At 40.3% G+C, this 22678-nt stretch overlaps 1 protein-coding gene across 3 annotated transcripts in view; it reads left to right on the top strand.

Moving 5' to 3' along the window:
• Positions 1-22678, top strand: part of LOC129447984 (cell adhesion molecule 4) — a 152459-nt gene that overhangs the window by 100654 nt on the left and 29127 nt on the right. The window contains exons 1-2 of one of the 3 annotated variants that reach the window (XM_055209985.2): positions 2789-4288; positions 18257-18403. In XM_055209985.2, coding sequence (XP_055065960.2) covers positions 4210-4288; positions 18257-18403 — 226 coding nt within the window. In that variant the 5' untranslated portion in view covers positions 2789-4209. Of the gene's footprint in view, positions 1-2788; positions 4289-18256; positions 18404-22678 lie in introns of those variants that run through there. The other 2 variants (XM_055209987.2, XM_055209986.2) reach the window with 2 other exon arrangements.

Below are 22678 nucleotides of genomic sequence, written 5' to 3'. Positions count from 1 at the left end.
AAAAGAAAAAAGTTGGCATTATTTTGTCAGTTATTGGGAGCAGTATGCTAGCTGGAGCCATTTACTTTTAGTCTTTGTGCTAAGCTAGGCTATCGGTGGGTGCGTCAGACAGAGTTACGGCATGCACATAAATGAAAAAGTTATGTTTGGACTTATCTAACTGTGGGGGATACGATGAATAAGCTAAAGTCACAAAAAGTCGGTGTGTTTCTTTAATAGCAAAATTTTAATAGTACAATCCTTCTGAAGATGTAAATTAAGCTCTTTCTCACCCACATATAGACCAAGTGCTTTGCTCTTATTGGTTCTTCGTCATTATTGAAGCACCAGACTGTGACCCTACTTCGTCAGAAGTCTCGGGCTACACAATCAAGGCCTCGTACAGCGTGCAACAGGGTGTTTTCATCCTTACGGGAGCACTTTAGCTGTTGTAAACAGGCTTTGTATGTGTCTGTGGTAGGGGACAGTTCATCTCTAAATTAAGTGTTTAACGGTGCCCCATCAACCGAGACCATAACAGCACGTGGATTTCTGTTTCGCCTATGTTTTGGTCGCAAAAACGTCCGTGTTTGTGCTCATTTGTATGTATAGGGCCATAATTGCGCTCATAGGTTTAGAGTTTGCGTGATGTTTTAATGAGAATAGCTCGCAGGAAGCTGTCTGACTGAGTAATGGCTGCCGGCTTGGCATAACAGCCTGGCAGTAACAAACAACAAGACTCGGAAGGAAAGAGAGAGAGCAGAGCCAAGACGGTCTTCAGCACACACACAGGGCCACACACACACGTTTTCTCTTTTACTCTACGCCATCCTTCTCCAAAGGGCGTAAATTTACCGCTCCCTCCCTCTACCCGCACGGATTATTACATAGCCCGAAGGACAAAGCACAAATTTAATCTTTGATAAGCAGAACACAGGATCAGTGCATGAAAAGTATCCTCCACCTTTTCTGCTGACACACCAGGATTCTTGCATCCACAGATGCCCGCCTCAAGCCTTCATGAACCAAATTATGGGTGCTGGATTAAGCGTTAAAGACCTTTAATGTTTACTATATCAGCAGAATAGGTCAGAGAGTATATCAAGCTGAAGTTTATGACATAGCTGTGAGTTCGGGACCCTTTGGCAGCGTTTGTTAAGATGTGGCACTGATGAAAGCCAAAAGGAATTGGATTTGGTTAAAAGAGAAGGTGGGCTGGGGATACGGTGTCATGCTGCAACTCTGGGACACAGTCGCATTATTGGCAATAGAGCATAATAAGGACAAAAGGATAAAGTTAAATGAAGAAACATCTGTGCATTAGGGAAGTGATAATTGTGTCAGACAGATAAACATGGCAGCGCGTGCTCAATTTGGGCTAGTGGAGGCTTGAGGGCATGCCAAATGCTCGCCCTTTGCGTTTGCGGGGCTGCTTGTTACTGATTGAGAAAATGGTAGTAATTTGTCTTGTTTTTCATGAAAATATCTAAATGCCTGAAATTATTCATAACACAATTGCATCAGATTTTAAGACTCGTGTTCAGAGAATAGATCTCGAATTAAGCTTGTTTATTTGACCCCACTGGCAAATTTATTGAGAATTATGCTAAACAGAAAGAACACTATGCCAGTGGCTAAAAAAATAAATATGATAAAAAATATATTCTCTGAGAGTAATGCATTAGTACTTCTGAAATAGATTTATCTCGAGTTAATTATGAGACAAAACACTAAATAAGAAAATGATTTATTTATTTGCAGTAAGTGTAGCCAAATATGAAGAAACTCAAGTAAGAGGTAAGTCAATGTTTAACTTACATAAATGTCTTTTTTTAAATACACGTGTCACTTCGGTTGCCTTCTTGTTCTGTCCGATGCAGCGGTGTGAATGGAAGGAAAGTGCACATAGCCAAGATGATACGGTTGAGGAACGAAAGCGTGCATATCTCCATTCCCAGATTCATGCTGCTTGGATTATCATAAATGCTGGAGAAACACTCATGTCACGCTCGCTTACAGTTTCTGTCAGCCTTTGGGCGACTTGATTAGTCTCAGGTTGGTTTGCAAGAATTTTGGCTTGTGTGTGAACACTCCAGATTAAAGCAGACCATCTTAGATGTCTGCAATGCAGGCAAATGCATCCTCCTCCAACCATAAGTAGAGCAATCTCGGCTGAAGTCATGTGACCTACTAGACCGAACGTGTTAATTAGCGAGAAATTTGCATGTTAATTTGCTTGTTTGATCATTTCTGTGCACATGCATGCAATCTCAGTATATAATGTTGATATATAAATGCATAGAGATGCACACACAATATCTATACATGATATAAACACTAACAGACATGAACACAGATGCACACACACCTTTAAAATACTGTTCATACGTAATATACACACAAAATCCGTTGCATTCATACACATGCATGTGCACGTAGTGAAGCAGTGTATTACAGAATGTACTGCGCATTGTGAAATAAGACGCATTCATTTAAAACGGCCCCTCGTGACCCATAAACACTCTCTGTGTGGTAGACATATAAAGGCTGATAAGAAAGAATCTAATGAGCTTTGGCCAAACACACCACTGTAGAAGTAAGGATGAATTAGAGATTTTCTGACTGACTGACTGTTTTGGTTAGTGAATGAGTCCTATTGTAGCCTTACACCCTCTTTTGCCCTTTAGAAAAATAACTGATATGTGGAGTATGCGTTGGCAGGCGCACATACACACACACAACACACACACATACTCGAGTATATATTAGGTTGCACCACCCAAATCATTCAGTATTAAGAGGAGTTAGATTAATCGATCTGTTTAAGGGACTCCTTCTGAGTACGCTGGAATCAAAGAAAACGGCAACCACAACACTTCATGACCATCCACGGATGGATAGATCAACAAAGAGCGAGAAAAAGGATAAGAGAGGAGAGATGGATTAACTTTGACCCAACCTTGGACATTGTGTGAATGGTTTGGAGAGGATTGATTCTGCATCAGACGGCCGCCGCAGTTACCTGGGGCACAGATCTGGGGTTGTGATCCCTACACAGTGTAGCTGTGACACAGTGGATGTCTGTCTATGTGTGTGTGTGATGCCTGATTGGGTTCAGTTTCATGGTGTGCTTAGAAGACGGGCATAATTTGCTGTTTTGGGCTTTATGAAACTTTCACAGAGGCACAGGGTGCTGCGATAAGGCTCATAGCCCTCTAATCATTAAAGATCAGACTGGACTTTCTTGAGTGCTGCAGTTTATACACTTTTTTTTTTGGTTCATTAAGTGGAACTTTTTAATATTTTCTGTGATCTATATGTGAACTTTAATGCCAGATGGAAGTAGAGCTGTTTATTGGTTTGTTACTATGTAATAACATTGTAATAAGCATGTAATAATTATGAACTGCATCGTTTGGCACCTGCAAAGGCATCGGTTCGTTTGTGCAAGCTTTAATTCGGCTTTCTGAAGTTGATTGAATGTACTTTGATTTTTCTCAATTTAAAAACAGTTTAACTCACTTAGAATCTGATGAAAACAGTTGGCAGACTTGATAGCGTATTGATTTATGGTTGTTTCCATAAGCCAAACTATGTTTGTGGTATCACAGCGTCGTGCTGGCACTGAGGTGTGTGTTACAGCGGGGTGAAATCAGCGGGATCTGCCTCATCACAGACACAAAAAACAAATACAGTTCGCAGAAATCAGACGAGTGGAAGGAAGGTTTGGATAAACAAAAATTTCATATCCGAAAGCTTTTTTGGGGATTTAAATGTGTGTTGTGGCTTCAGACAGTGTTCATAGCTGGCAAGCGTTTAGAATACAATAAACGGCTTTCTGCATATAAAGTGCATTATTATCTAAAAGCGCCTACTCATTCATGTTTATAACAATTGAGTTCGTACTTTGAGTGCTAATAAGTGGTCGGGCTGCATTAATCAGAAAGTTAAGTGTGGAAATTGCCGTGAGATTTTTTTTCACTCTTGAAACGTGGAGATTGGATCGTTTCAATTAGCTGCGTTCAGTTGGATATTACCGCATGCGATATTAGTATTCAAACATTGCCGCTTAAGTGATTTAGTTAACCCTGCATGTTTAGTGTAGTAATTTCGCAGCATTTTCAGCTGTCTGGTGTGTGAGCCTGTACTGTGTGTTTGTGTGTATGTGGTGAATTGTGCAGTCATCGACCACAGAGGCTTCATTGATCAGCTGCCGAGCCTCAATACACAATGAGACCGGGCCAGCGATCTCTCCTCTCTTCCACTCCTTCTCTCCTACTGCGATCTCTCGTTCTGCTCTCCCTCAGCCGTGAGTGTCACACTTCCACTTTTATTTTCCCCCTTCCTCTATTTTTCCATCTGCGCAATTTCTGAACGCACCTCGAAATGAATCTTTGCTTTCTCTGTCTGTAACCTTACGAAAACCTTGGCTACATCCATTTTTCATTTTCCTCTCAACTTCAGCCTTCTCTCCCTTTAGTTTCAGCAGTCATTGTCTCTCCAGAAACATCTCTCTGTCCTTCTCTTTCACTCGGAGAAAGATAATTTATGGGAAGGAGTGAGTGAGCGTGGAGAGACAGAGCGAGCATGAAAAGAGGATACAGTGAGGGAAAAGTGAAAACCGAGCCAGCTGGCAGATTTATGATTGAGGGATCAGAGAATGAGTGTGGACTGAAGACAAAAAAGGACAGAAAGCAGGAATGTCATGCACCTATTTTTTTACATTTCTGAGGGGGGTATCAGCAGCAGGCATACGTGAGATACAACATGACCAACAAAGGCAACATTTTCTTATATATTGTATACACTCTTATTAAAAGGTTCCTGAAAGGTTCTTTGCCTAGCTATATGGTTGCATTTTGTTGCACAACAGGTGCTTTGCAGTGAAAAAATTGTTTTTCATACTATGAAAGGGTGAGAAAGGTGCTTCTATGGCACTGGTTGGATAATTTCGATGTGATAATTCAGAGATATTGTTTGAGATGTAATTAAGTCAAGTTTCCAACTAGGGGTGGGCGATAAATCGCCTGCGATTCTCATGCATATCTTATCAGTAAAGCCGGTTTCGTGATTAGGAAATCGCCATCACATTCTTTCAGATGGATTTACTACACAGAGCCGCATTTCACTGAGAAGCTCGGCAAAATCACATAGATTATCAGAGGTGATTTGTCCACGGTTATGAATGCGATTTTGCCTAGCTTCTCTGTGAACTATGGCTCTGTGTAGTAAATGCCGCTCCATCTGAAAGAAGGTGATGGCGATTTCCTAGTAATCACGAAACCGGCTTTACTTATGAGATAAGCATGAGAATCAAAGGCGATAAATCAGCCACCCCTTGCCATACTTGCCATACCTCTCCCTACATTTCCTTAGGTACATATCATTGTGCTTGGTTTTTGTCCATTTTGACGTGTTTTTTTTTTTTAATTACGAAGCAGACACATACGCAAATTCACCTTGGCAGAACACGATCAATCCTGGCAGCAATGACATCAGACGTTTCTCTGCCACAGTCACGTAAGCTTGAACTGAAGAGTATACTCAAATATATCACTGGGATGTTGAATGCTTTTTAGAGGTGAGAAATTTTCTACGGTGTATGCATTATTTTTTCAATAAAAGCACACCTAACTTGCCAAATGTCTTACAATAACTACCAGAGCAATGTCTGTGGTAACAGTGGTATAAGCGGAATAATTGACATTAGTCCTTTGGATTATTTGAAAATAATTGAATGGCCAGTCGTCAATTATTCCTTACGTAATGTTCGTTATTGTCTGCTTTGAAACCTTGAATCAGTTCGCATCAAAATGGATAATAAACAAGCACCTCTAGTGCCTCTAGTGGACACCAATAGACACAGCAATACAGTATGCACCTAGAAAAACGCATTTCAGATTATGCAGAAATCTAGGCAGAGGTAAGCCTGCGTAGCAAAACCTTGTAATTATCCAAGATTTGTTTATAGAAGATGAATTTGCTTAAAACTCCAAGGGGACAGGACGGTGATATAAAGGGAATTGTTAATACAACCATTAAAACGAGCAGTGCACTGTAGAAAGGAAGGAAGGAAACTGCTGTGTAAAGGAAGCAAGAAAGCGAACGAGAACAAGCTCAGTAGGGACCCAGAAGAGGTAGCATGAAGGATGAAGATATGACAGCAGCTTTATAGAAGATAACCTCAAACCCACTCAGGGATTTTTGGAGTTAAAGAGAACATGTATTCAGAGAAACCTCAAAGCACTCGAGGAAAACTTTGATCGGGCATTTTGAGGTGTAATTGCTATATTTCCCCAAGTATTTCCATTAATAACTCTGCCAGGCCATCGCTGTTCCACTCTCTGTGACTCACTATCTCAGGATGATATGACAGACTTTATTTACTTGTTGTCTTTTGACTGCCCTAGCTGTTTTCCTTTGAATTTTAATAACTAACGGATTTGGCATGCTGGATCTTGGTGTCAGCAGGTGAAAAAGTGAATATAAAGAGTCCAAAAGTTTGAAAATATGGTATTCAAATACTCAGACTGTGTATACCTGGAAAGAAGCATTAGAATTTCATACATTTTTTATTTATAAACAAATATTTAACATTTGGCACTATTTCATTAAAGGATTAGTCCGTTTTCTTAAAAAAATCCAGATGGTTTACTCACCACCATGTCATCCGGAGTGTTGATGTCTTTCTTTGTTCAACCGAGAAGAAATTATGTTTTTGAGGAAAACATTCTATTTTTCTCATTTTAATGGACGTTAATGGGCCCCAACACTTAACAGTTTTAATGCATTTTAAAAATGCAGTTTCAAAGGACTCTAAACGATCCCAAACGAGGCATTACTCTTTTGGCAATAAAAATAAAAAATATGCACTTTTAAACCACAACTTCTCGTCTTCCTCCGGTCGTGTGACGCGCCAGCGCGACCTCACGTAATACGTCATCACGTCAAGAGGTCACGGATGACGCATCGATACTACGCCCCAGTGTTTACAAGTGTTTAGAAAGAGGACCGTTTCGCCGTTGTTGTATGTCAAATGATACTAATTAATGTCTTTTTGTCAGTTTATTGTTTAAAATGGTCCGTAAATGTGCGTTTCATATATGTAGCATGTGACCTTTCGATGTCATTATGCAATTAGCTGAGGAATTAGCCGGAGTAAGATGAGAAGTTGTGGTTTAAAAGTGCATATTTTTTATTTTTCTTGCCAAAAATGACAATCGTTTCACTAGAAAAGACCCTTATGCCTCGTTTGGGATCGTTTAGAGTCCTTTGAAACTGCAATTTTAAACTGCATTAAAACTGTAAAGTGTTGGGTTCCATTAAAGTCCATTAAAATGAGAAAAATCCTGGAATGTTTTCCTCAAAAAACATTATTACTTCTCGACTGAACAAAGAAAGACATCAACATTTTGGATGACATGGTGGTGAGTAAATTATCTGGATTTTATTTTAAGAAAATGGACTAATCCTTTAAGGAGCGGTTTCCGGGACAGGGATTAGACTAGTCCTAGACTAAAATAAATTTAAAAGCTCTCCAAACTGAAAACAACTAACATATCTTAAAATACATCAGTGCCCTATTATTTGCCTCAAAAATGCACACAAGTAATTTGTTTAGTAAGGCATGTTTGTTCAAACTAGTTATATTTCCTAATTAAACTAAGGCCTATCCTGGCTCAGCTAATCTCTGTCTGGGAAACCACCCCTAAGTAATTCATTAAAAGGTCAGATTTCCTTGCTCATATTAAAGTGCGCAAGATGCTCATTGGAACATGGAAGTCATGCTGGGATAACACGGATCATCAGGTTTAGCAAATTGAATCCATGCCAACACGAGTACATGCTGTTATTTGAGCAACACGCCAAACACTACAAAATGATTAAACTCGCGTTTCATTCAAATTGTTATGCTGATAATGGAAATAAAAAACTATAAATTACTAAAAAATGTAGCCTCCGACTTTTGGACCCCAGTGTACAGTATATTCATTTCAACAAAAGGTCATTCTCTGCACCAGTGACCGTGTGCGGGCACGAGAGAGGGGTGGATAAAGATAAAGAACGGTCTCTCTAGCTTTGGCAGCATTGGCTCCTATGTAATTCTCGCCAATAAAGCATTTTTCTTTGCAGTTTAAATGCGAGATGCTGGTGGGAATGGGAGCCAGTTTAGCCAGATGAGTGTATATGTGCAGTCTGGATTTCTGTGCTGGCCTTGGGCTAACTCTCGCAGGCTTGCCTGGTGTAATTGCCCTGTAAATTTCCCGTAAGCCCCCTTTGTTATGCCTGACTGTAAATGTCTCTGCAGCGCTTCGATACAACTCATACAGCATGTCAGGAACACAATGGGTCTCTCCGCATTGCCCCGAAACCGCTGAACGCACACACGCACATAAAGAAACCGCAGATATCAGGGACAGTATAACCTGATAGAGCGAGAGAATGTAGAGGAATGAAGGGATGGAGCGAGTAAGCGAGGGATGAAATGGAGTGAGGAGAGGATATGACTGAAATATGGTGATAGGACAGGCGAGCATAAAACATGAAGGTCAAAAGAAAGAGAGAGTGCAGCAGTTTTAGTGCGGGGAAGAGATAAGCAGAACAGCAGGCAGAAATCACAGATGAGGACCAGATGCATCAGCAACTGAGAATGAAAGAAAAAAACTGCATAAATAGGAAATGAAATGCTGAAGCAAATGGCTGTTTGGTACAGATTTAACATAGAGCTACAGATAAGAGACAGAAAAAAGTGGGATGTGAATTATGGGTGGGCGGGTGAAGGGAGAGTGTTTAATGTCTCCCCAATTATGGTTTGAACCCCCTAAAGTAAGTCAAATTAAATGTTGTGTGCATGTGGGAGGTTTAAAAGTGCTTTTTACTATTAAAAAAACTTGACAGTTTACTCAGAGTATGCAATTTGACTTCCAGTTAAATACACGTATTATACTGTAGCATAACAGAATTGCCTGAACATGTTACCATAGCAACAATGGGCCGCTCTGATCATTATCAGAAGGTACATCAATAAGACATGACAAGTAATTTCACAAACAAATGCCCAAGACGTGTTTTTTTGGGGGGGGGTTTGTTCAAAGTGTTTTATATAGTTAACATTTAGGTTGGGCGAGCGGAACTTCAACAGTACATTGCCAATAAATTACCAATACAACATCGAATGCCCCCCACACCCGTATCCCTGTAAGAAGGAAAATAATGGAAAAATATCAGCATCAGTTGGATCTAATTACAGAAGTGCAACAAAGACGCAAGTGATGGATGTTCGGCCCATTTTCCCCACTCTTGGCTTTTCTTGCATGTCCCTTTCACTTTAGCTCCTATTTCCTGCTCCCTCTCCCTTCCTCGGACAAAAGGGGATGATTATACCGTGGGCCTGAGCTGCAGAACAAATCACATTTCTGAAGGAGAGAGAGATGGAAATAAACAGGGCCCTCACTGGAGAGATAGCACGGAGCGAGCGAGAGACCAGAGAAATGATGAGGAATCCATGGCAGGGAGATAAAGGGGAAAAAGTTAAGAAAATGTAAAGTAGCGGGAGACACAGGGAGAGGAGACGGTTATGTGCCTTGAAGAGAAAGTAGAAAGAAAAGCAGTAAATGATGGCTCTTAAAGAGTAAAGGCATCTTAGCATGAGGGTTAAAGGGACTGAAGAGGAGAAAAGAGAGGGAAAGATGAAGAAGAAAGACTGGGTTTAATGTAGAAGAGGAGGCAGGGGAGCGTGTGTAGGTGTGAAAGAGGGAGAGGGAATGAGATTAGTGAAGAAAAGCTGGCGGTAGGAGGGGGAATTATGAGTTTTCGAACGGAGCGGAAAGCGAGGAAAAGAAGGGCAGAGATAGAAATGTGCAGGATTGGAGAAGAATCACAAAGCCGGAAGAAGGGCAAAAACATGGAATGAGAGACTGACATATTGGCATAATCGGAAAGAGAGGGGATTTGCTAGGGATTTTGCATTATTTTTGGTTTGAACATTTTTTAAAACTGAAAATGACTGACAGAGAGAGAGATTATTCACAGATAGTGTTGAATAAGATCTTTGGTAACTTGAGAGAGCTGTCAATGTCAGGATTTATTTTGCTATAATAACTGTGTACAGTACATTATCCTTTGTCACAATTGACCGGATTCAAGAGAACTGCGCAATAAACATTGCGATTGCTGTGTTGCTTTTATAGACGTTTTATCCCATCTGAATACACAGCCATTGAATGGCCTTCAGTAGAGATGCTTTTTGCAGCCAAATATGGTTATTGTGTGTAGACCTTGGTATATGTATTAACCAACCAGCTTTTCTATCAAAATACTCATTACTGAAACACTTGAAACTCACACACTAGGGATGGGACGGTATGAAAATGTAATATATAGGGACCAATTTATCACGGTTATCAATATTATCATGGTTTTGTTGAAATGAGATGGAAATGTTCAAAAAGAACTGATACACACACACTGAAAACATTTGAACAAGTTTCATTTTCGAAAATCACAATTTAATATTTCATATCCCTGAAATTATTTCTGTGGTAAGAAAATAAGTTTACCGTGAATGAATACAATACATTATCCCTTAAATGCTGCCTTGTGCAAAAAACTACACTCACCTAAAGGATTATTAGGAACACCTGTTCAATTTCTCATTAATGCAATTATCTAATCAACCAATCACATGGCAGTTGCTTCAATGCATTTAGGGTTGCGGTCCTGGTCAAGACAATCTCCTGAACTTCAAACTGAATGTCAGAATGGGAAAGAAAGGTGATTTAAGCTATTTTGAGCGTGGCATGGTTGTTGGTGCCAGACAGGCCGATCTGAGCTTTTCACAATATGCTCAGTTACTGGGATTTTCACGCACAACCATTTCTAGGGTTTACAAAGAATGGTCTGAAAAGGGGAAAACATGCAGTATGCGGAAGTCCTGTGGGCGAAAATGCCTTTTTGATGCTAGAGGTCAGAGGAGAATGGGCCAACTGATTCAAGCTGATAGAAGAGCAACTTTGACTGAAATAACCACTCGTTACAACTGAGGTATGCAGCAAAGCATTTGTGAAGCCACAACACGCACAAACTTGAGGCAGATGGGCTACAACAGCAGAAGACCCCACCGGGTGCCACTCATTTCCACTACAAATAGGAAAAAGAGGCTACAATTTGCACAAGCTCACCAAAATTGGACAGTGGAAGACTGGAAAAATATTGCCTGGTCTGATGAGTCTCGATTTCTGTTGAGAAATTCAGATGGTAGAGTCAAAATTTGGCGTTAACAGAATGAGAACATGGATCCATCATGCCTTGTTATCACTGTGCAGGCTGGGGGTGGTGGTATAATGGTGTGGGGAATGTTTTCTTGGCACACTTTGGGCTCCTTAGTGCCAATTGGGCATCTTTAAATGCCACATCCTACCTGAGCATTGTTTCTGACCATGTCCATCGCTTTCGTACCCATCCTCTGATGGCTACTTCCAGCTGGATTATGCACACCATGTCACAAAGCTCGAATCAGTTCAAATTGGTTTCTTGAACATGACAAAGAGTTCACTGTACTAAAATGGCCCCCACAGTCACCAGATCTCAACCCAATAGAGCATCTTTGGGATGTGGTGGAATGGGAGCTTCATGCCCTGTATGTGCATCCCACAAATCTCCATCAACTGCAAGATGCTATCCTGTCAATATGAGCCAACATTTCTAAAGAATGCATTCAGCAACTTGTTAAATCAATGCCGTAGAATTAAAGCAGTTCTGAATGTGAAAGGGGGTCAAACACAGTATTAGTATGGTGTTCCTAATAATCCTTTAGGTGAGTGTATGTTGCATGTGCGTGCCTGCGTCAAACTGATTCTGGCTGGACAGGATTTACCGCGAGTTTTCCAAATCACGGTAATCAAACACGGTTGTAATGATAATAAAATCTTAAACGATAATACTAACCGCCAGGACATTTTATCGGGGTTAATCGTGAAACCAGTAATCGTCCCATCCCTATAACACACATACAAATACAAACCTACTGACATTTTTACATTTAAAGGGGCTTTTTCCATGTTTAAGTGCTATGATTGGGTCCCCATTGCTTCTATCAACCTAGAAAATGTGAAAGATCAACCAGTAACTTAGTTTTGGTAAACCATTCTCTGCAAGCATGTGAAAAAAATAGGTTGTTGAAATTTGGCTCTCCTTATGATGTCATAAGGAGCTCTTATTATAAAAATACCGCCCCTTAATCTGTACTATCCAATCACAGCACTGCCATTTAGTGCAAAGAAAAGAGAGAGAGAGAGAGAGAGAGAGAGAGAGAGAGAGAAAATCATTCACAGCACAATAGAGACAGAGTGCCGTTATGCAAATTTGAAAACCACGCCCACCGGGGGGGAAATCAATCCAACCGTCTCCATTGACTTTGTATTGCGAGAAGCCGCCTCCTTGTCATTTCTGGCTTATAACAAAAAACTGAATAATGCCTAAAAGCTGCTGTGTGACAACATGCACAGCCAACAAGCCAAAGAACCCAGAAATAAGTCTCTACAAGCTGTCGAGCCGCAAAACCCAGCCCTCAAGGAGAACAAAGTGGATCGCCGACTACGTTTCCCCTTAGTGGACGCAGTTCTACTAATAGAAGTACTATGAAAAGTTGCCTGTATCCATTTTTGTGTCTTTAAACGCTCGTCCTTTGGGGTCGACAGCCTATAAAAACTCATTTACAGATTAAACTTAAAAACAGAATAATAACTAAAAGCTGCTGTGTGACAAGGTGTACATCCAACACGCCAAAAAAATAAATAAATAATTTTTTATAAGCTGTCGACTTCAAAAAACGAGCGTTTAGACACAGAAATGGAAACGGGCAACTTTTCATAGTACTCCTATTAGTAAAACTGCGTCCAATAGGGGGAAACGTAATCGGCGATCCACTTTATTCTCCTTAAAGACTGGGTTTTACGGCTCGACAGCTTATAAAAACTTATTTCTGGGTTCTTTGGCTTGTTAGCTGTACATATTGTCCCAAAGCAGCTTTTAGGCATTATTCAGTTTTTTTGTTATAAGCCAGAAATGACAAGGAGGCGGCCTTTTGCAATACAAAGTCAATGGAGACTGTTGGATTGCTTTCCCCCCCGGTGGGCGTGGTTTTCAGGTTGTGACGCGCTGCGCTCTGTCTCTATTGAGTTTCAATTGCAACAAACCACCATCATTGTGATCAGTGTTTGAATTTCATCAGCTCATTTGCATTTTAAAGGACACACCCAAAACGGCACATTTTTGCACACACCTACAAAGTGACAATTTTAACATGTTATAATAAATGATTTATATGGTATTTTGAGCTAAAACTTCACATATGTGCTCTGGGGACACCAAAGATTTATCTTTAAAAAGTCTTGTGACATGGCCCCTTTAAAGTAAATAAACATGATGTGACCGGTTTAAGAGCCTAAAAGGTTCTAACAAGACTTTGGAAATGATTGGATGATAGTTGAATCAAGGAGCTTCAGGTCATGGAGAATCACGGTTAGAAGAATAAAACGGGGGAAAAAAAAGAGGATCAGGTGACTCATGAGTTATGAAGATATCATGCGCTTATAGTGCGAAACCGAAAGACGAAAGTGAAATTGGATTAAAAGATTGAATAAAAGAGGACTTGCAGTAATGTCTCTATAGCAGGAGTATTGTTAAACATTGATGTAAATCTCAAGGGAGGTCATGATTCTCCGCCTGCATATCTGCTAATTCATTTGAGGCTTGTAAAAGTGAATATATGACAGCTTTCTATGTGTGTGCGAGCGTTTTTGGTTTCTTTGTGGGCGTCTCAGGGTCTCGGCACTATAATTCAGCTAGTTAATCTTGCGCAGGGTAGTTGCTCATATGCCAACTGTGTACTGTATCTGGCTTTCTACCAACTCTCTAAATTGAACTCACCTACATATAACATAACTCACAGCGGCTTCCCAAGACCATTACGCTGCCATGATATGGCCTTGTTTATTTATTCACTCATCTTATTTATTTATTTTCTCATTCATCCAGAAATAATAACCCTTTTCTTCACTACAAGGGTGCAGTAAATTAAAAACTCTCTATATCTGAAAGGCATTTGCATGAGTGTTTGCCAACGCTTTCTGTGTGTATCGATAGGGCGCCCTCATCTGGCCAATGTTTGTACCTTGGTCCCCTCCAGTGTTCATTTATTTACTTTTCATAGTGTCAGTACCGGCCTGTTATCGATTGCTCGACTTCTTTACTTAATCCAATTCAGAGCGAGCATTTGAGTATTTTTTCGTGGCTTGATTTTACAAGGGTCAAGATTAATTCATCTCCAGCTTGTCGTTTGTTGTGTTTGCTTGACCATTTGTACTCATAAACCTCCCACAATGCAGATATTACCATAAACAACCTCTTATCTTGCTATCAAACTTTTAGCAGGTTTAACCGATCCATCCACAAATGCGTCGTAACCCCACAGCTAATTTTTTTTTATTATAAACTTTTAGTTCTTTTTCTCTCCCATCAGTGTGTTGGCAGATTTCTCATATGGTTTATTGGCATAATGGCCGTCTCCCCTCCCTCCGCGCCATCTATCTTCCTGTTCACGTCCCTTTCATTCGTTCATTTACATGAAGAGGAGACAGCTGGCATGTGGCATAGTGCATTTAACCGATGCTCAATTAGCCGTGTTTTCTTTGACTTCTCGATCAAACACTTTTAGCTACCTTTGTTGTGAATTTGGCCACTTGTTTGAGTTCTTTTTGGTTAGAATTAGGTTTATAATTGCCTTCCTTCAAGTTTCTTGCATTCACACGCTTTCTCTTGATGTATAGGGCTGTTGGAACAATTAGGAGCCATTAAAACAATGGCGGCCAAGTCCACGGACGCCCGAGCGCTGAGTAATAACAGTCATTAGAATAATAATTGGGATGGCAATGGCGGCACCGATTGTCGTGATATGAATGACAATATTGATGCAGAGGACAGAAATAATAATGGCCGCAATTACAATAGCAATTGTGCAAAATATCAGGATGTTCTCGGTCAATGTCTCTCATTTTATTGTGTTTCTCGCCTGTTTGTTTCAGCTCAAAACCTTACTCACAATGTTTTATTAGCCCGCTCTACCTCTGCTCAGAATTTAAGACAAGGGCACAGTGAGATGGATAGACCCTGACAGTATTAAATTTAAATGAAACCAGACGAAGATGACAGAAGATTCAGTCTCGCACCTTGATACATTGTTCTTTATTTCCTTCTTGAACTTCCTGTTTCGTATTTATTCTTTGTCATCACACCTCACACGAACACCACGTTTCTTAAAAAAAGTCATTATTTTTCCCAGAAATCTTTTGCTTCTAATCTACCCAGGAGCCCCTGATGTGAAGTTTAAATAGGACCTCTACAGTCTGCCTTTGTGTGAGCTTTAAACTCTAAATGCACTTTTTAAACTGTAGTTCAATGCTACAGCGAAGTCCATATTGAAAGGCTGTATAAAAACTAATTTAAAGCAAATTTGTGACATTGACCATGGCATCTCCTTCATACTAAAAGTTATATTTTTTTGCTTTGAAGCACACATGATAATTTAGAAAATTCTTAGATCATGATGGGATACAAAATTTAATTTAAAACAAATTTTTGACATTGAAGATTTTAAAGGGACACATTTTTTTTTGAAAATATGCTAATTTTTCAGCTCCCCTAGTGTGAAACATTAGATTTTTACCATTTTGGAATCTATTCAGCCGATCTCCTAGTCTGGCGAAGGCATTTTTAGCATAGCTTAGCATAATCCATTGAATCCGATTAGACCATTAGCATCGCGCTAAAAAATGACCAAATAGTTTCAATATTTTTCCTATTTAAAATTGGACTCTTCTGTAGTTACATCGTGTACTAAGACAGACGGAAAATCAAAAGTTGTAATTTTCTAGGCAGATATGGCTAGGAACTATACTCTCATTGCGGTGTAATAATCCAGGACTTTGTTGCCTCACCATAGCTGCAGTAGGCGTAATGGTATTACGCAGCACCCGAAAAAAGTCCCCTTGGTTACTTTCAATATTAGGGGACTATTTTCGGGCACTGCGTGATATCATTGCGCCTCCTGCAGCTATGGTACGGCAACAAAGTCCTTTGAACTATAGGAACTATACTCTCATTCTAGTCTCGTGTAGCCAGACCTTCCAATACTGAAGGCATGGGTTTTTTCACTGCTTTTTCTGGACAAAGCCCGCCCTCGAGCTGTTTAACTGACATGTCAAACAACCAATCACAGTTTGATTTGTCTATTGTCACGTTTCGGACTCCCCACAATAAAGAGCCGGCTGGCAACAAGTTGGTTATTGAAATAACCAGCCAACCGAATAGCATCTAAATAAACAACATCACTCACCATAGAACAACGTTGTGCACTTCATCAACAGCCACACCAATGAGACGCTCCAGTTAAACATCTGTTTGAAGCATATCTCTTTACACCTAGAAGCAATTCAGGAGAACCAAACTTTTTGACTCCACTAACTGCCTCAAGCAAAACTCTTGGACGTCTTTTAGAGAGTCTATGCTGCGATAAAATGATGATTTTTGAGAATCCTATGTTTAGCTGATCATGATAACTGCTCAATATTATCCACGTGAACACGACTGATTCTCTTTCTCAATGGAACGTCAGAGCTTTGTTTTCCAGGGACGGAAACTAATCACGACACTCGCGTCTCCTCGACATCCGGTTTATTTCAACCAATCAAAGACGACTTCGACATTCCCACAGGGTTTCCAGAAAAGTGTACGAAAACATCAGATGTTTAGCCAACAATCTGTGGACGTGACGTCTGAGGCTACTCTCATTCTGCGTAAAAATGAAGGACTTTGCTGCCGTACCATGACTGCAGCAGGTACATTGATATTACGCAGCAGCAGAAAATAGTCCCCTTGGTTACTTTCAATGGCAAGGGACTGTTTTTGGGCACTGCGTAATATCATTGCGCCTGCTGCAGCATGGTACGGCTGCAAAGTCCTTAATTTTTACGCCAGAATAAGAGTATAGTTCCTAGTCATATCTGCCTAGAAAATCGCAACTTTTAATATTCTTTTAATTTAGTGTCAGCTTTTTTCCTTTTGACCTAAAGTACTTTTTAAGATCAAACTTTTGCACAAACTAATTAAGCCCTCATAAAGGCATTATGAAATTAATGTACGATTCAATCTTACACTGAAACTGTAATGAAAAAATCTAAAAAACCTAGACTTTTGGATCCCACTGTACAGTACATACAGCATAGATTCCTCTTGTTTACGAACTCCCAGATGAATGCAGCAAAAGTAGTCGGAAAACGTGGGTGATCATCATCATTCCAGCTCTGACGTCCTGACACCCCTACAGTATATCTGTAACATGTCAGGTGTCATGCCAAACAGTCACTCTGAGCATGTCTGCCGTCATGTCTTAGCTATTGTATACGAGCGCGCAGCTGGACGAAACGGGTCTCAGCCAATCTGACAATTTTACCCTAGTGATCTGTCATCAGATTGAGTCACTGTACCGCCGAAAAACTTGTCAGTATTGCGAATCATTATCCAGCGCGCCGAGACAGGCTCTCGACGAAGATCATGGCTAATGATGTGCCGTGGGTTTGCGCGACATCCACTCGCAATCCAGTGGTGATGACCCCATCTTAAGCCTTCTCAAATGAATATCAACAATCCACGATGGCTGCGAAGCGTCAGGCACAACATATGCCGCAGCGACATGCCACAAGTGCTGTTGTGCTCGACTGGCCATTAAGATGTTGTAAACAGACTAAAGCATCGAAAGTGCCATTAGGGATGCTTCCTGTTCACTGTGTGTGAGGGTTTTGAGTTCGCTTTCCTAAAAAAGAGCCATCATTACCACTGCTCTCATGAGCTGAGTGTCAGGCCTAACAGATGAGAGAGAGAGATGTGTGCCAGGCCCAAAATAATGGATAAAGATAATGATGCTATTGGTCTTACCCGCACTTAATTAAGACCCTTTTCTTTCTTTTTGTCCTTTTCGCTGCGTCTGTCTATCTGTCAGTCTCTCATTATTTCTTGCTTTCTCCCCTTCTGCGTAGTTCATACTTCTGAGCACAAAGGTAGATACGTGAGCTATGTGTTAATTGGTCACTGCGATATTTTATCTTTTGAATTGCTCTATTGTGCCATCTCTTCCTGTTCATCAAAATGCATTTATAAATGATTCATTTAAATGAATGAGAGGTATCCATTAACCCCCCCCCCCCCCCCCTCTCTCTTTCAGCTCGGGGACAGGCTGTGGAGGCTGAGAACGTGACAGTGTTTGAGGGGGGAACGGCACAGATCGCGTGTCGTCTTCAGAACTATGATGGTTCAATCGTGGTCATTCAAAATCCACGCAGGCAGACGCTGTTCTTCAATGGAACGCGAGGTAAGACCATGAACTGCAATGTCCATCGAGTCTATTTGAATGCTTTAATCTCTGAATAGATCTTATCCCTGATGTTTTTATTGTGCCTACTGCAATGATTTTAGTTTAGCTTGAAGATTGATTGTTATGGGATAAACGGATTTAATTAGTCAGATAGTTTTAATAGAAGAATATACACAACAAAGGAATGGAAAACAACAGCAATGAGTCGTTTAAATTGATTTGGTACGAATGTATCTGCTATTTATAAAACAAAACAAGCAGTACAAAGACGATGAGATTTAGCAAATGAGAAAAGTTTTAAGTGACATGATACAACAACTTCATAATCATGTCATTAATAACACAATAACAATCTTCATTTTATTATATAATGCTTAACAGATCATTAGTCAATCTCAGTTATCATAAATCACAAACTTTTATATGTTAGAAAGTATGAAGAGCTCAGATGCAAAAGCCGCTAAATGCCACATGGTCAAAAATAAGAAGTGATTATGCGATCGCATAATCAGCCAAACTCCGCATACCGTATTTATGCGGGGGCCACATTTTTTCAAATGCGCCACACTTTCAATGCATAAATGGCAACGCGCAAAATATGCGGGGCTTGCATGGTTTCATATTTCCCGCATTTTCGTAGCAAAAAGTCACATATATCTTAGCAGAAAGTTGAAAAATGTTGCATTTACTTCACACAAGCGCAGCCATGTCCCATGTTGCCATGGGAACATTATTAAGTGATGAGATTTTGTGACGTGAACATCATTGAAAAGCTGCAAACAGTTTTTGCAAGTTCCCGCAGTTTTTGCAAGTTCCCGCAATTTCATTGCATAAAATTACATAAATATCCTGCATATTCTGTCGCATTTTTTAAGAAAATGTGCCGCAAGATCAAGAATTTTTGTCCGCAACAATCACAAAAAACAAATTTTTCTGAAAGACATTTGGGAAAATAAGGCATTTCAATTACTGACTAATAAACTTTTTATTGCCATTTAAAATAAAAATATAAAGGGCTCATTATAGTTGGTTGTACGTCCTACGCGTAGCCGCGATGGCGTAGGATACGCTTCAGTTTTCATATACTTTTGCATCATCGTCTGGGTCAACATGCAAACACACATGTAGACAACTGGTAGGGAGTAACCACGCATATATACATAGTAGCAGCGCAATCGGCAATGAAGAAGCAGTTGGTCAGTTTAACCCACAAACGAAGAAGAAACAGCAGCTTGTTGTGTATGTTTAGAGAAGACCAGCAGTGATGGAAGTAAATACACAGCGACTTTAGTTGCAGTTTCAGTTAAATGACTCCTCAACTTGGCCCATCTTTGTTCTCCCCGTCGCAAATGGAAGTACTTATGACACAGTTCTTTTACCTGATGGGAGGGGTTCTAGTGGACCAATCACAGTGCTTGTGGTTCGCGTAGAACTGACGCGCTATAAAAAATTTGGCGAGGTGCACGTCAGGCTACGCAGAGGCTACGGATAACCTACGGCATAGATTTTATTCACGACTATAAATTGGCCCAAACACGCGCAAAGTACCTCTTTTGCCCGGGACCATTCACCAAACAAACGTCCATATCCTGATCTGATGTGGAAATGTTATACAGAAAGCACGCAGCGAGAGTACAGCCACTACTAGTCCGTCCAAGCTCGAGCCAGTCCATCTGCCTCAGCTCTTTGCCGTATTGTGGCTCATAAAGGTGCCACGAACAGCGGATTAGAGCATCACGCTTGCGAAATCACCCTCTTCCATATCATATCGATTAACTTCCGCTATTATTGTGACATGAAGTCGGGCTCGCTACAAAACGTCTGTTAGCTTAGCTTAGCATAAAGATGGCGGCTGACCGTTTTTTTTGTCTGTTTTCGTATATTTTTCGTAAGTCCCACCCATTGATCTTGGAAAAATTAGGAATGAGTGTTTGTAGTCTTACACCCTCGACAAAGATACAGCAGTACATTCTTTCAATGACGCAAAATGATGATTTTTACAAAATTGAAAGAAGGAAGTTCAACACTAAAATCTTTATTTCTCCCGTCTCAGGGGAAACTGAGGAAATGATGCATGACAAGTCAAAAACATGACTGGGGTTCTAACGATACAAAGCTTAATGCAAATCGGTGAAGTGTCCCTTTAACACCTTAACATAAGAGCCTGATAAAAATGCTCCTTTACAAGAAAACATGCCAGAGCGTTTTGCATAACACATGACATGACATAATCTTGGTTATTAATGGTTGTCTTGCAGCGCTGGCAAGTGTTAAATATATTAAACACAACTTTGGAGTCTATAGCAGTCTCTTTTCATTCTGTTAAGCTTTTATCATCTGCTGGTGCTATCAGTCTTTCTCAAATCCTTTTTAACTGATTACACCTTATTCCTATTCCTTTTTAAAGTCGCTTTCATGTAATAACATCTGTTTTTTTACCTTTAAGCCGTCGCTATTGCTCAAATTTGAAATGCCTCTAAGTGATGACTCTCTGTCGGTCTCGTTTTACACGACTCACAATGTTTTCATCCATCTCTTTGTAACCCTTGACTCAAGGGAGAACTCAGAAAGCATACGTAATTTAGCCAAATACAAAATGGAGAAAGAATAATAAACGATACAAAAGCTGAAATCTAAAATAGTATCCGTGATCTCTGCCGTTGTGCGCGAACATAATTGAGCCATTTTGTAAATGCTAAATCACCCCTCTTCTGAAGCATTTACTTCACTATATCCAGACATGCTTTTTGCTAATAATCGTAGTGCTTTTAATATATGTGGATTCTGCCCTGTGGCCGTGATGGCTCCCAGCTGATCTTGTGTGCTCTGGTCTGAATGCATAGCAAAACACTGAATTAAATTCTCATCTTGATAACTAATGAATCTCGATAACAGTCTTTTAGTGGGCGGCAGGGTGTAAATATCCCTTGGTGGTCACGGACACAATAGCCTATCCGTGTGCGTCCTTTCTGTAAGATTCATTCAGACTGGCTGGATCTTTGTGGTATGTAAATGAGCCGTGACTAAAGGTGACACCAGTATGGACAATGCATTGACATTTCCCTGCCATTTAGCACAAGCAAAGGTATTTATCTTCTTCAGCGTGAGTCTTTTTATTCCTGGCGAATGAACAGGGATAGAGTGAGTCGATACACATGTCATGGGAGAGCATTCAATTTCTTACAGTACATAGTCAGTAAATTCTCACTTACTTATTCTATCACTTATTAACATGGGAACATCTGTGCATTTCTCCAAACAGGTTTGGTTTTAAGCCTGGAATACACTTCAGGATTTTTGCACTCCTGTGGGATCATATCTTGTCACACTGTGCGACGTGGGTCGTTTGAACTCGGGTGCGACAGGCATGTGGACTGTACAATGATGACACGGAAGCTTCGACAACGTCACCAGCATGCGCTTGTGGTAAACAAATACCAGCGCGCAGGTCGTAGCAGCAAACACACTGTGCGTTGATCATGCCGAATATCTGACACTGTCAGAAAAATACCGTAGGCTATCTTTGGCCGCAAGACCGTAAAAACGGACGTCTTTGAACCTCTTTCATTGTACGACATAGGACCACCGATGAAGAGCCACGATCACTGAAATCGCGACGATTGTTTCACGATGGCAATCTTTCGTCTGGGACAGCCAATAATTGTGCAGTGTATCCCGGGCTTTATGCAGTGTTTGACTTGAGGGGGTCTGGGGGGTCCCGGACCTCCTATAAGCCTTGAGGGACCCCCCATAAAGCACAAAAATATAAATTAGGGGGTCCTCTGGTTTTTATTAAAATAAAAATACTACATGAATTTAAAATTCTCAAAGTGATACTGTCCATTATGTGCCCTAATTTCGCAATAAACTCATTCAAATGATTTCTGTCTGAAATAAATATAAACTCGCAAGTGCGCCTCATGCTGTTTTCTGGAGGAATTGGCAGACGAGTTAGCTCTGTGTGCGTGTGGATTATTTTCACCTCAGTGGCAGTAAGAATATTTAGTAATCTTTAGGGTTAGAATTTTTTTATTCTTTTCAAACTATTATTTCATAACAGTGGCGAGGCTACCGACCCCAAAGAAACACAAAATATTTTATTGGGAAAGCAGAAGAAATCACGCAGAAATTATAATAAATGATAGTCTCTTTAATGCTAATCATTCAAATACGCACATGTGCTTTTTAAACCTTGCAAATGTTAACATGCAAGCAAATTTGAACAATTTGAGCACAAGATGTTAAAGTGAGCTGTTTTCTGTGCACATACAT

This window comes from Misgurnus anguillicaudatus, chromosome 10 (assembly GCF_027580225.2).
Source record: "Misgurnus anguillicaudatus chromosome 10, ASM2758022v2, whole genome shotgun sequence".
NCBI classification, from domain to species: domain Eukaryota; kingdom Metazoa; phylum Chordata; class Actinopteri; order Cypriniformes; family Cobitidae; genus Misgurnus; species Misgurnus anguillicaudatus.
The sequence above is the reverse complement of the archived record's forward strand: the minus strand, read 5'-3'. Positions and strand labels throughout refer to the sequence as shown.